General features: G+C 44.6%; 1 protein-coding gene across 1 annotated transcript in view; it reads right to left on the bottom strand.

The window, feature by feature from the left end:
• Positions 1-11,469, bottom strand: part of NEFH (neurofilament heavy chain) — a 93,491-nt gene extending 82,022 nt beyond the window's left edge. The window contains exon 1 of the mRNA XM_069214582.1: positions 10,117-11,469. Within this exon, the coding sequence (XP_069070683.1) occupies positions 10,117-10,933 (817 nt within the window). The 5' untranslated portion in view covers positions 10,934-11,469. The remainder of the gene's footprint in view (positions 1-10,116) is intronic.
• Positions 11,470-13,501: the final 2,032 nt, after the last annotated feature.

The following is a 13,501-nucleotide window of genomic DNA, read 5'->3' as shown; positions in this document are numbered from 1 at the left end:
TATTAGAGGGCTGGTGTGAATGTGTGTCTTCACAGCACAGTGACAAACGTGTGTGCTGACCCAAACCTCTCTCAAAACGGGACATGTTTTTATTTTTGAAGAAGTATCGGGTCGGGAAGCTGGGACCATTCTCAAAAAAACAGGACTGTACAGGCTACTCTGGGATGTCTAGTCACCCTATGGAGGCACTGGAAGGACAAATACTGGCAATGGTGGGGGCAGGGCTCAGGGATTGACCAGCATGTCAACTTCGTTAGTGGTAGAGAGACAAAGAGCAGGGGGCTGAAAATGACTGCTGAGCAGTGTCAGTAGCCCCAAGCTGCCACTCATATCATCCCATTGGAACCATTTCCTACTACTGCAAGGAGTCCTTGACACTGCCCGTTTTATTTCTTTTTTAAATTGGAACACTTCATACTTTGCAAAGCTTTTGAAGTTTAAAGGAAATGTATGGGACCCTCCCCATTTGGAGGGCCCCGTATATGGTGCCTTTGATGGGCAGTGAGTGCCTTGTTGGTGGTGGCGGGGCGCAACATGTCCCCACCTATTCGGCGGGCGCCTTGATCATTGGATGAGTCATGCAGTGCGGCTCTGGAAGCACTAGCTTTTCCGGGCTGTGCACGGTGATGGCGCATGCCGACCCCGCTGTTAAAAGGGGTCGTGGTTGGTGAGCGGGCCTTTTGCACCACTCGTCGACCAAGATTAGAAACACGCGTCTCCACTGCACCAAGGAAGAAAGAGCGCTGAGAAAACCCACCCACTCCCCCACGGCATCTATTCAGTGTTGTGTTATTCATGCTATCTTGCTGTGTTGTTTACCCTATGTAGCCCTTCTTTTTGTTCTTGTTGTTGAATGATGATTATGTGCTAATCACCATAATCTCTACTAAGAGCACGAATGGGCTCATCGTGAAAGTATGTTGGTTGTATTTTATGTTGTTTTATTGGAATGGGGGGTGAGATCATGATTGGTGGGACAATTAGGTACCTTTTTTCTTACCTGGGCAGGACGGCAAAGTAATATGACCCCCCAAGGGGTGCTGGCTGGGAATCGAAGATAACATCCAGGGGTGCGGGGGTTGCGAGTGGTCACTGGCATCTGGTCCCTAGAGCCAACAACCCACGCATGCGCAAAGGTCTTGAAGCTAGCACAGGCCCTTCGGGGATGGAGTTTAAGGGTGGAGGGGGTGCCCATGGTAGGTATCCTGGCGGGCAGTCAGGCCCCCTGCACAACAGCGTACACCCAGGAGGATTTGGGGAGGAGATAGGATGTGCCCCTCTGGAGGACCTTTTAGCCACGGGGAGGAACATGGCCAGGGGTGTCAACTTAGGAACCAGTCATGATCTTATCCGCAGTCAATGATTTTGGATACGCAGGAACGTATTTTTAGTTAATGGTAGGAAATTGGATGTATTAGCATACTCTGTTAAGGTTAGGCATCGGAAAATTGTAAAGTATCCAGTAAATTTGATTGGGGTTACTGCATACATTCTTGTTGATTGATGGTTAAATTTTATTATGTTATAAATAAAATACAGCCGGGGATTTACGACCCCTAACCCAATTTTTTTAAAAATTTATTGACTAAAGGTGATGTGCTGTCATGCAGGAGGGTAGTTTTGAAGGGGATTTGACAGAAGGCCTCAGTGGTACCTGGCCATATGTTTGTGGTTGCAAGCCCTTGGACAATGCACACCCTCATTAATGGCTGTGTAGCTCATGGTAATTGGTTAATGTCTGGGAATTTAAGGTTTTGGACTCTAACAATAATATCAATTCAAATGAAGACTTTTAGGGGGCCTTATATCGTTTTTTATAATGCTTTAGTTTATGGTATCAGACCTCAACTTTAGCTTTCCTCTACCAATGTTAGAGTGTTTGTGCTCTTGTATAAACACATATGCAATTATATGTACAGATAGATCTACATATATATTTGTTATCAAGGTGGGGATGGATACTCTAGTTTTCTTAGAGGTGTGTAGGTTTTGAAAATTTATTTTTTTAATGTGTTAATAACTTTGTTTTTTTTATGCCATTTTGGCAGCAATTTGGTTCAGCAACCCAAGTCTCGTCCTTTAGAGTTCTGTGAAGACTGGTCAAGGAGGTCAAAACATATGTGGGGGATCTAAAGGATCAATTTTCCACATGCACGACTACATGATTACCCAGATTTACACCAACATTGGCGTGACAGTCAAACTTTACTCAAAATAGACCATTCAGCTGCTTGCACTGAGGACGAAAGCATAATTTAATTACATGTATTTCTATGTATGTTATTAAGTTGGTTAACCAATTTGTGAGCCACAATTTCAACATGAAAACGAATCTGATTGGCTTGCTAAATAGAAAATTACTCCAGGTAACGAAATGAATGGCAAACCACTATCAGTGATTCAGATCTCATGTTGCAGAAATAAACTCTGAGGGGCTTGTGTACACTCCCTAATACCAGGTAAACGAGGGCACACCCCAGAGTAGTGGAAACGAATATTTGTTCCCTAGTACTGCAGATAATATCTAATTTCTTTCTTTTAATCCTAACATAACCCAAAAATTGCTCTGGTTCCGTATATACTCTGCAAAAGAGTGTGATGTGGGCCCAGTATCCATAAGTACTGATGCATATTGATATTGTAGTTTCATGCAGCTGCGAAAAAAGGATTTTGGATTCTTTAAGACATTGGCAATTTAAGATAAACCATCCTAAAAATTTCCGAAAAACAATTGTCCACTTAACTTCGAAAGTTGATTGGCGAAAATCAACAAATCCCAAAAATTACACTATCCATTGCAATTCAGATTTCACAATTTTGAAATTGTAAAATTGTAAAATGAATTGTAAAACCCACAACAAAAAGAATATAAAGCACTGCCTGAAGACCATGCCCAAGTGGTATAGAACGCATCGCATGGTGTAAAACCACACCCTACAAAGGGAGCCTGCTGGGCACAGCCAAAGGGAGTACTCAGTGTTTACTGAGGCCTGGTGGAATAAACAAATAGCAAGGTTAATGTCCTGTGCCCAGCAGCCACTTTTCACGGTCAAAATCCAATGTAGCATGCTATGTGGACAATGACACAGGGAACCCCTTTATGAAGGCTGAAGATTATGCAGAGAAGGGCACTGTGTGTTGTAAAGACCATGCCCTCTAATTGGAGCCCAATGTAAACTGAATGCTTTACCTATTTATGCCAAATATGGAATGAAGAACCAATTTAAAAAAGTTCAAGTCTGCCAAATTTAGTGTATCAGTGAAACAAAAGGTGCATTTCCTACTGCAAATACACTCTACTACAACTACCACGAGGAGCAATGTGGATGAGACAAGACAATAACTTCAATTAGTTACTTATGGTTACTGGAATCCTATATATCCAACACACCTCAAATATATTCTGCATGGTTCCGGTGAAGCAGATAGCCAAACAAAATCACTTTAATGTGGCTTTTGTTCTGGGAGCAGCGAGTGATCACGATCATTATAAAGATGACTGCGGCTGGTGAACTTCCTCAAAAACTTTGCGATCACGATCAGTTTTTGGGCCTTGAACCACTCACATCTATTTTATGAACTATCTCTGATGTGGGTCAGTGTTCATTAAAAGACGTCAACCTCGTTTATGAACCCACACCAAGCTTCAAAATCTGGATCTGTTTAATTTTTTTGGGGGGGGAATGTGAGCATTTTTCATGTTCTATGGTGTAACTTCACCTTGCCTTGGAAGTCAGTCTACAGCTAACTTGTCTCTACAAAAACTACTTAATCAGTGTTTGCTGAGTGTTGGTGAACCATACAAATGGAAGATAAAGAGAAACATCTCATTTCTACAAGTCCAATCAAATGAGCTTTGGTTTATGAACTGCCATTCCCAGTTTGCCAGCTGTAAGTCTTCTTAGGTAATCTCTTTTGAAAATATTTATCTGAATTAAAGAGTGTAAACAAATTTGTGATCGTGAAGGCGAACATGCACAAATTATAGCTCAATTATGGACTGTCGATTTTTGGAAAAAGCGTTTGAAAAAGTACTGAATGCATCTATACCAAATCTGAGTTTAGACACCAGCACAGTCTTCATGCCATGTTTTATGTAACCTGTCTTGTACTTTGGCCTGTAATTGACAGAGTAGATGAAAATTAGGATTTGGTATGCACACTATCATAGTGCTAACCTTGATAACATTTGAACTCCTCAAAATCTGCCAAATTTGCTACACAGAGCCAAAACAAAATGGATTACCTCTCTGTCAAAAGTAAAGTAGACTCATCAAATGGGCAAAAGCTTTCAGTGAAACGAAAAAGTGCATTTCCTGTTGACACACTGACTCTCCTACGAAGAGAACTAATCACCCACTCCAGTCTCACTTTCTCATGATCCCTCGCTGCTGTTTACCATAATCCCATAGCTCCAGGATACCCAACTGTGTGACAGTCAGCGCTTTAAAAAGAAATATTCATTCATTCAAACATAGCTACGTTTGATCTACCACTCTGGCCCAAATGTACTAAAGAATTACTCAGTGCAGTGTTGCATGACAATCAGAAATGTTGTGTTGTGCAAAGGGTACTGTATTTACAGAAAATAATGCTCTGAAAATGCCCCGGCAGCGTTCATGCAAAAAAAAAAAAACATTTTTAGGAGACTGTTGGAGCCTGGTTCACAAGGGTGAACTTACACTTTTGGGAAAGTTTAAGGTTTTTTTTGCAATTCACAAAGGAATTTTACGAGTGGCATCTTTAAGACTGCAGAGTCATCGCACCCTTGGCAAAGACTCCACACGTGAAAAGATAGATTTAAAGATACTACTCATAAAATTGTTTGTGAAACGTTAAAAAAAATCGTATGCTTAGAAAGACGTTTAAGAGTGTCTTTGTGCATCAGGCCCTATGAGTAGTGCCCCAGCACAAACATGAGCGAAACGTATTTTGCATGAGAGTTGGAGTTGATTGACACTTTCCAGTACAAATTTCTACGTACAGACAACGGCCCATGAGTGAATTGTGCAATATGTGTAATTTCACATTGAATGCAAGTATTATGCAAAGAAAATTCACATAATTGTCCTTTGTACCCACTCGGATTTTACACAAGAACAGAACACAGCATTGCAGTAGTATTGGCTTTGCACGGCAGTCGTTGCTCCTTTAGCACCCTGTTCTCCCCCTATTGCATACATTAACATACACTGAGGAACACAAAACCGTTATCAACTTTGACTCATGCTACTTTGTCCACCTCCTTCTGTTCCGTGAACACTGGCACAGAAACATAGTCGATCTGGACTCCGGTGTATGCCCTAAAGGAATGCTGCAATGTTTCAGCATCCACTTCCGGTGATTCATCTTCCCTGATGAACTGTAATTGGAAGAGCACAAGCCGGGCTTGTCTGTCATCTGCAGAACTCGTATGCAATCACAGTAAAAGACTGCATACTCAGCTCAGCTGCGGGTGTTCTTGGGCTGCAGGTGTATTCGGTGAGCTTTTGCTTTGGTGGGGGCGGGGAGGGTCTTCTGCAGCGAGAGCAGAGCCATGACTCAGCAGTACAGTAACCAGCGGCGTGCCAAAGCGCCCCTCCCTTCACTGAGCATTGACGCACTCTTGCTGCACTGGTGCATGTGTGGGCAATCACAGGCTGTTCCAAGCTGTCAGAAGAGGCACAGATTGGCCTATTAAAACACCACGTCACACCAACGTCATTTGTTACTGCGGCTGTATTTTCATACTGCGCTCTCAGGAGGTATGAAGGGCAATGCTAACTATATACTCTAAGCAGCGTGGCATACATTAGCTATAACATACACGGACCCAACAGTTCAACTGTAAGGGCATAGAACTATGAGATGGCTGGAAATATTATCTTTGCAATTAATTAATTATTGATACTGTTGTCCTTCATAATTGTCCACCCTTGCATGCACCCTTTCACCATCCGGCCGCACCCACTTTTTCTCTACTGCAATAATTGACCCAGCACAAAATACAGAGACCCACACTTAAGCAATATCTGTGATTTAAACCTCAGAATAATGCACAAAAATACAGAAAGAAGTTACATCAAATCGGAAATTATGAAAATATTGTATTTAATTCCCAAACCAAAAAAATGGGAAAACTGAAATGTTCATTTTAAAGGGAAGGTTGGAGCTTTTCAAAATGTAGCTTTATTTCCAAAAGACAAAGCAACATGGTACACTGTAGGATATCACTACCTTTTTTCCTCCTAATGCATGCACTCTTTTTGTCAGTGCATACCAGTGCTTCAATTGAGGCCACCAATCGTCCATAATGGATTCTGTTTGGTGTACTGGCGCTGCTCCATTCAATCAAGATAAAGATTACAATTTAGGTTTAAGTTTATAATTTCAAATTGATTCAAATTTACAGAGTGTTTTCACATTTAAGTTTTTGCTTTTATATTTATATGTACTTTTTAATCTGCTAGTAGTCTTTATTTTTTTTTAACACTTGCAGATTCCCTGACTAAGTATTGTGGATCACAGGTGAAGAAACGCTGTGTTAAGTAGTTGATCACAGCTCACTTTCAAAGCTGCCTCTGGGGAGCAGGGCTAGACAGACATCCCTTGCTACACACATGGTGACACCTCACTTCGAGTATTTTTAGACGTATTAAAGTGTAAATGAGAACACCATGGTGTGAGAGATGCAGCAACTTCACAGCCCCACCCAAGGGATGTAGGCTGCCTGCAAAAAGAAGGTCACCCCTTATCAAAATACAAGCACTTTCTGGCGGACAGAAGGGGCGCTATGGCGAAATATAGTGCCACTGTCCCTGAGAAAAGACACTCTGTCCCTCAGGAACAAAACTAGACTTCCACCTCTGGTAGTCTAAGATTTTTCCTTTAACAGCACTCTAAGTGCAGCACTTGCAAGCAATGCAAAATTATAACATTTACACAAATTTTAAAATATTTGGGGGATTTTTAACTTTGCCCAAAGTATTCCAGAACTGGAGTTACAATAGTAAATTAGCCTTCGATGTGTCCACAAAAACCCTCGGCTGCCCTGAGAGTGCATCTGAAGGCACACTACATCCCTCCTAAAGATATGTGTGTCCCACCTAGTGCTCACAGGCTTGAATTCCAGAGTTAGCTCAGACTTTCATCATTCCAAGGTCAGTAAAATAAGTACAAAAAAATTGCCTAGTAGTAGCTGTCTTCACTGTCACTTTTTCCGTCTTTTCGTTACTACCATCTTTTCCACATTTCTTCTCCCTCTTTACCTTTATTATTTATTATTTGCTTCTTGTCCGTGCTTCTCCCTTATTTCATTCAATCCTTCTTCTTCCTCTTTCTTCCCTCTACACTCTCTTCCACTATTTCTCCTTCTTTACTCACTTTTCCTGGGAACCTTCCAATTTTCTATTCTGACTTTTACTCACATTTTTCCCCTCCTAATGCTGCATACCCCACATGTCCCCTTTCCTTTTTCCATTCCTCTTTTCACTCCTCGTATTGCCTTCTTTTCCACTTCCTCACTCTTCTTCACCTCCACACACCCCTCCATCTTTTCTGTCTTCTCCTTTTCCCTTTTTTCCCCTTACCTCATATATATGTTTGCTTGTTCCATTTCTTTCTGCCACCTCGTTGCCAGCTCTCTCCCAGCTTGAAAAAGGTACCATCCCTCCTCCCACTAGGTTTTAGAGCCATCTTGATTTATGAAGTGGTTACCTCTATTCTAGGTCACACTAATGTTTTCTATTTGCACTTTGTTAAGAAAAGCCTTAAATCCTCAAAAGCCATCAAACAAGAGTCTCCTGCGTCTATGGATTCACTGGCTTCCTTCAGGCGCTATAATCCAATCAAAGCGATAGTGAGAGTTCTCTAAAATCCTTAGACGGGATCTATCCCTTTTATTTAATAAACAAGTGGGCTTTCCTTCCTAGCGAAGTGCTTTTTTCAGTGGACAACAATTTCCTATACCTGAAGGCATTACAATGTATTACTGTCAAATGGCACATAGGAGGAAGTCTGTAGCTTAGGTGGTGGAATGTCTAGTTAGACAGACTTTTACAGGAAACCTTTTTAAATCACCAAAACAAGTTTTAAAACTAACGTGTTCTAACTCTGGTCCTCACAAGGCAACGTTATCGGTGTGAGAGCCTAGAAATAACTTTTTGTATGGTGTGCAGTATCTATCTAACAATCTATCTATCTATCTATCTATCTATCTATCTATCTATCTATCTATCTATCTATCTATCTATCTATCTCCCCTTCCGCTCTCCTCCTATTCAATTTGCCACTCAACCCCGTCTCCTCAACTCTCCATTTCTCTCCCCTTTTCTTTGTATTCCCTTTCTCTCTATCCATCTCACTCATTGTTAGACACATCCTACCATCGCCTGGCTGCCCGGTTCCCTTTTATTGCCTTCTCTTTTATCCTATTCATACTCCTCATCACTCAGTTTCTTTTTCTTTCAGTGCTATGTTTTGCATTCCTACCTTCTTCCCCATATTGTCATTACCCCCTCACTTAATTAATATTCCATTTCCTTTCCCATTTTTCTCGCTTACTCTTCCGTGCTCTGGTTCACTTTTCAGTTTTAACGCCCGTATCCATATTTTATTCAACCTTGTACTCTTTTTCAAACCATTCACCCCATTCTTCTCCCTTTTCATACCTTTTGCTCTCTCCTTCCCCCATTCTCCTCTTTCCCCTGGCACTTCTCTTCTCGCTCACCCTTCACACACTCTCTCGTTCCATCCTGTTCCACTTTTCACTGCCCTGTCAGCTTTTCTCACATAGGTTACTCTTCTTTAATATCTCCCTGCTCTTCCAAAGGTACGACCCTAATCTCCGCTGCCACTTGTCACTCTCTCACTCACCTTTGTAGCTTTACCTTCACTCTCCCAACACTTCCACTCTCCTTCCAGTTCCCATTTTTGTTTGCTTTCTGCTCTTTACTCGTCGCCCTCTCACTCTTTCTAATCTAGCGTCCCATTGTTCATGTTCACTCTGCTCTCTTTGCTACACTTCGCCACCTTCTAATACATGTTAACAACCTAAGGGGCATCAGAATGCTTCAAAGAAATCGACAATCACCTATAAAGAATAGCCAACTGTTGTAATGGTAGGTTGGTGGGTAGAACTTGTATCTCGTCTATGTTGCGCGCGCTATGTAACCTGCGCCTCAGTGAGAGGCAGCCCACTTCCGGGAAGCTTCTGGAACTCGGAGAACGTTGGTGGGGACGGTTAGAAAGCCGCTTAGAACGTGGAGCCCACTGTTGGAGGTCAGTCAGCGGTTCCTCACAGTGTACTGAGACGGGTAAAGTATCTTAAAGTTGCCACTCTCGTGTTAAGACTTCATTTTAACGGGAAGATAGACTTTACAGAGGGAAGGCCAAAGGGAAAAGTGGACCTTGTAGTGGAAAGGGAAAGCGTGCTGCTTCATATCTGCATCACATTGTCTATACTAAAGTGTCTACAGGCCCGTCTTTCTTGTAGGATCCCATATGTAGTCACACAGACATCCTATGGGGATCCAGACCTGCAAATATCAACTATGTGGGTGCATCTACTGCATATCTTGAGTTCTAGTGACCTTGCAACAGTCCCAAGGCTGCTACAACTATCCTGAACCTGATGCGGAGGTTCACGGATAAAATGTGCCATTACCTGAAGACTTTGGGTCATATTCTCCAAGCCAGAACCCAATGATAACATCTCATTGACTATGTTCTTTACTTTTTTCATCTGCCTCCCTCTCTGCCTCACCATCATCTCTTTTCACTTTTATTTCCATCTGTCATTATCTCGTGCAGAGGTGGCCAGGCCTATGGGGAGTTTTTGTAACAGAGCATTGCCAATTAATAGCTTTTACAAGGGAGTAATAGGCCTGTCAAGATATCCCCTGAGCTTCTTAGAGGCCAAACGATGACCTAGATTTTTTGGTTTGAGTTCTGTAGCAGGTACAAATATTTTTTTGTCCTAGAAAATGTGATATTTTGCCACCCTCTCCCACCCTCCCAACAGTAGGGTCATATTTCAAGTTTGCATGGTTTATCTGTCCCAATGTAGGGTGTCATAGGTGATTCCTGCACTGAGTAGAGATCAAACCAGCACTAAGACCCTTCTGCTTTGGCACTCACCTCTAAACCATTCCTCACTGTGTAGGGTGGCCATGGCAGTGTGCCCCTCCATCTGTGCCCGAATCTCCTTCAGGGCGGAGCTGATGTCAGTCTTGGCCGCCTCCCGTACCTCCATGGACACCTGGCTGCCATGGATCTGGCTCAGCATCTCATCTACCTCCTCTTGGTGGCTCTGGCGCAGGAAGCTAGCCTCCTCCTGGAGTGAGAGGGCCTTCTTCTCTAGTTCAGACTGTACCAGGCCGGACTCCTCCATGTAGCGGGCCAGAGCTCTGGTGGCTGCGTCAGTCTCCTCCCGCTGGCGGGCCTCCTCATCTAGTCGTTGCTGTAGGTGCTGCAGGTCTTCCTCCAGGTGCTCCTGGTCCAGCTGCAGTTGCCCTTTGTCAGTGTTGAGTTGCACCATAGAGGCTCTCATGTCGCGGATCTCGCGGTCGTAGAGCTCTCCGATGGCCGACCTCCCAGCCTGCTGCTGCCTAAGTAGAGCTGCCTCAGCTTCAAGGCTCTGGTTCTGGGCCTCCAACTGCCTCACCTTGTCAATGTAGCCAGCAAAGCGGTCGTTGAGTGCTTGAAGCACCTCTTTTTCATTGGACCCACCATTGAGGGTCTCCAAGCTCTCTGTAGAGGAGGTGACCTGGCTTGGGCCGCCCCTGCGGTAGGGAGAAGACACGGCTGAGCTGCGGGAGTATGACTGGAAGCCACTAGAGGTCACCGAACTCGCTGACCTGGAGGAGAGGTGGTGGTGGCGGGCACCAGAGAGGTCAAGGTGCTTGCGGTAGCCGGAGGAAGGACCATACAGTGGGTCAAAGGTGTAGCTCATCATGATGGGGAGATGGGCAGGGTATTGTATGGGAGAATATGGAAGGCAGAGGGCAGTACCTGAAAGCGAGTGGATGAAGGTACTGTCCCAGGAAGGTAGCGGCAGAGGACTGCCTAGGAAAGGGGTGGGCAGAAGGCACTATCTAGGAGCTGGGGAGGAGGTCGCCCCCGAGAGATAGAAAGTGGCAGATGGCACTCTGGGAGAAAGGGATTAGAGGAACCCAAGTACAGCCAGAGAGGGATGCACAGAGGACTCTGCCGTGGAGAGGCAGATGGGGAGAGGACACTGCCCAGGAGGCAGAAGGGTAGAAGGGCTACTGCCTGGGAGAGGGGACAGATGGGGATGCACGGAAGACGCTACCTGAGGGAAAGGAGTGGGCACGTAGTACTGCTATAGGGCAGATGGACGACCACAGACCACTGTCTGGGAGCGAACGATGGAGGGGTGGCACTGCCCAGGAGAGGAGGATGCAGGGAGGGCACTCTCTAGGAGAAGGACATAGAGAGAACAGGCACGGGAGGTTGCAGGGGGGACACTGCGGCAGAGAGCAGGCGCTGCAGCTTATATACCGCAGAGCAAGAAAGTTCTGAACTCAGCAGAGCCGGGAGGTGGCGGCCCCCACCCTGCTTAAAGGTGCAGAGCAGGGAGAGCGGTGGAGAGGAGGCGTGTCAGACACATAGAGAACGTGCCTATTCCGCATCCCAAGAGTGGGTCACAGTGCGGGTCCCTAGATAGGATACGTGATATTACGAAGCATAAATTTCAAGGCACGGAAATGCAGCAGCGTACGACGAGCAAGCTATGGAGGGGCAAGGGGCTTTAAGAGGAGAGATCTGGGAGGTGGTCGGAGGTCCTCAATAAACACCCCCAATTATAGTGGCAATTAACTTATAATAAAAATGCTTTCTTCCATCAGGTCTCCAGCGCGAAGCAGGAGCTCAGACGTGCTGGCTGAACCCCCTCTTTCGCGAGCGCTAGCACGCACACAACTCTATTTGCCTTTTGCGAAGTGATCATGAACAGAACACGGCGCTTCTGCTTGCCCATATGTGCTCTTATACAATGGAAGGGTGGAATAGGTAGCTGTTGGGACTCCAATATTCAACCAGATAGTAGATATGATATAGGTGCCGCCCCAACCCATCCTCTCCCAGTGTTCTCAGTCAATAGATACACTACGGCGGGGCGATTCCTGGGGCAACCCTGGTATTAGAAGAGAGGTCGTCTTACTCGCTGGCCCCCTGTTGGAAAAACCCTAAGTTATGAATCCCTTGGGTTGGTCACTGATGGGATAAGCGTCATGCGATCACTTTACTCCTAACTCAGGGCTGTAACACCTAATTCGGGTCACTTATAAAATAACTCCATATGTTTTGAATTGTGGTTGTTTGGACCTTTGTGGGACGAAAACGAAGGGACCAGTTTACAAAGGTAAACCTAGACATGAAATCTAAGTTTATCGTTGTGAATTGTGTCCTTAGAATTCAAGTCTAAACTTAGACTTCAGGTCTAAGTTTACGTTTGTGAATTTGGCTGAAAGTGTGAGCGCTGAACTGGCTGCATAAAGAAGACCTACATTCAGAACAACCTACATTCAGATCACACTCAGTATCATCCTTGATGAGCAACTTTTTATTAGTTTAAGTACAATATAAAAGGTCATAAGCACTTCAAGCACATAATCACCAGAAGGGCTGTATCCTTGTAACACTATATTCAGTACTGCACCTTGGAAGTCAGCAGGACTGCCCACCAAACAGACATATTAACAGATTCAATATGTCAAGTCCAACCTAGAATCCCGCACAATTTGTTCCATATTTTATGGTATTTAGCTGGACATCCCATGGCCTTGTACACCTGCTTCTCCTGTTGGGCGCACCAGTCCACCCCCGGCAACATCGAGGTATTGTGGGAGGCTCAGGTGTTTTCCAGCAGGATGCTATGTCTCGTTTTGAGACCACAGTGGCTGCACCAAGCAGGGCCTGGTCCGCCTGCATGCTTCCCACACCCTCAAGTACTCTCAATGTCAGCACCAATGGGGAGAGGTTCGCCTCCCATCCCAATACCACCTAAAGTTCTGCGGCTACTGCCTCCCAATAGCGCTGTATGACTGGACAGGACCAGAACACGTGGTAAAAATCTGCATGTTCAAAAGAGCAATGGAAGCACTCAAGGTATGTAAGCAGACCTGCCCTAACTAGACGGTCTGGAGTAAGGTAGGCACAATGAAGATAGTATGTTTGTATCAGCTCAGTCTGGAGGATATCATGATGAGTCTGGGAGCCATCACTACTTCTCTCCAGTCGTTGTCCTCAAGAGGGCCCAGTCAGCCCTCCCATCGAATTCTAAGTTGACTCATTGAGTTAGGAGCATTAATTATAAAGGTACAGTAGATCTGGGAGTCTCCTCCCTTCCAAGAGCTCCCATCATGATCTTTGCCTCGAGAGGACTGAACTCTGGGAGGGACATACCCTGTGTGATATGTGTGTGTGTAAAGCATGTCGTAGCTGCAAATATTTATGGAATTGGGTTGTGGATAGTGCATATTTTGTCTGGAGTTCTTGGATG

Source organism: Pleurodeles waltl, chromosome 11, assembly GCF_031143425.1.
Source record: "Pleurodeles waltl isolate 20211129_DDA chromosome 11, aPleWal1.hap1.20221129, whole genome shotgun sequence".
In the NCBI taxonomy this organism is placed as follows: domain Eukaryota; kingdom Metazoa; phylum Chordata; class Amphibia; order Caudata; family Salamandridae; genus Pleurodeles; species Pleurodeles waltl.
Note: the sequence above shows the minus strand (reverse complement) of the source record. Positions and strands in the feature narration are given on the sequence as shown.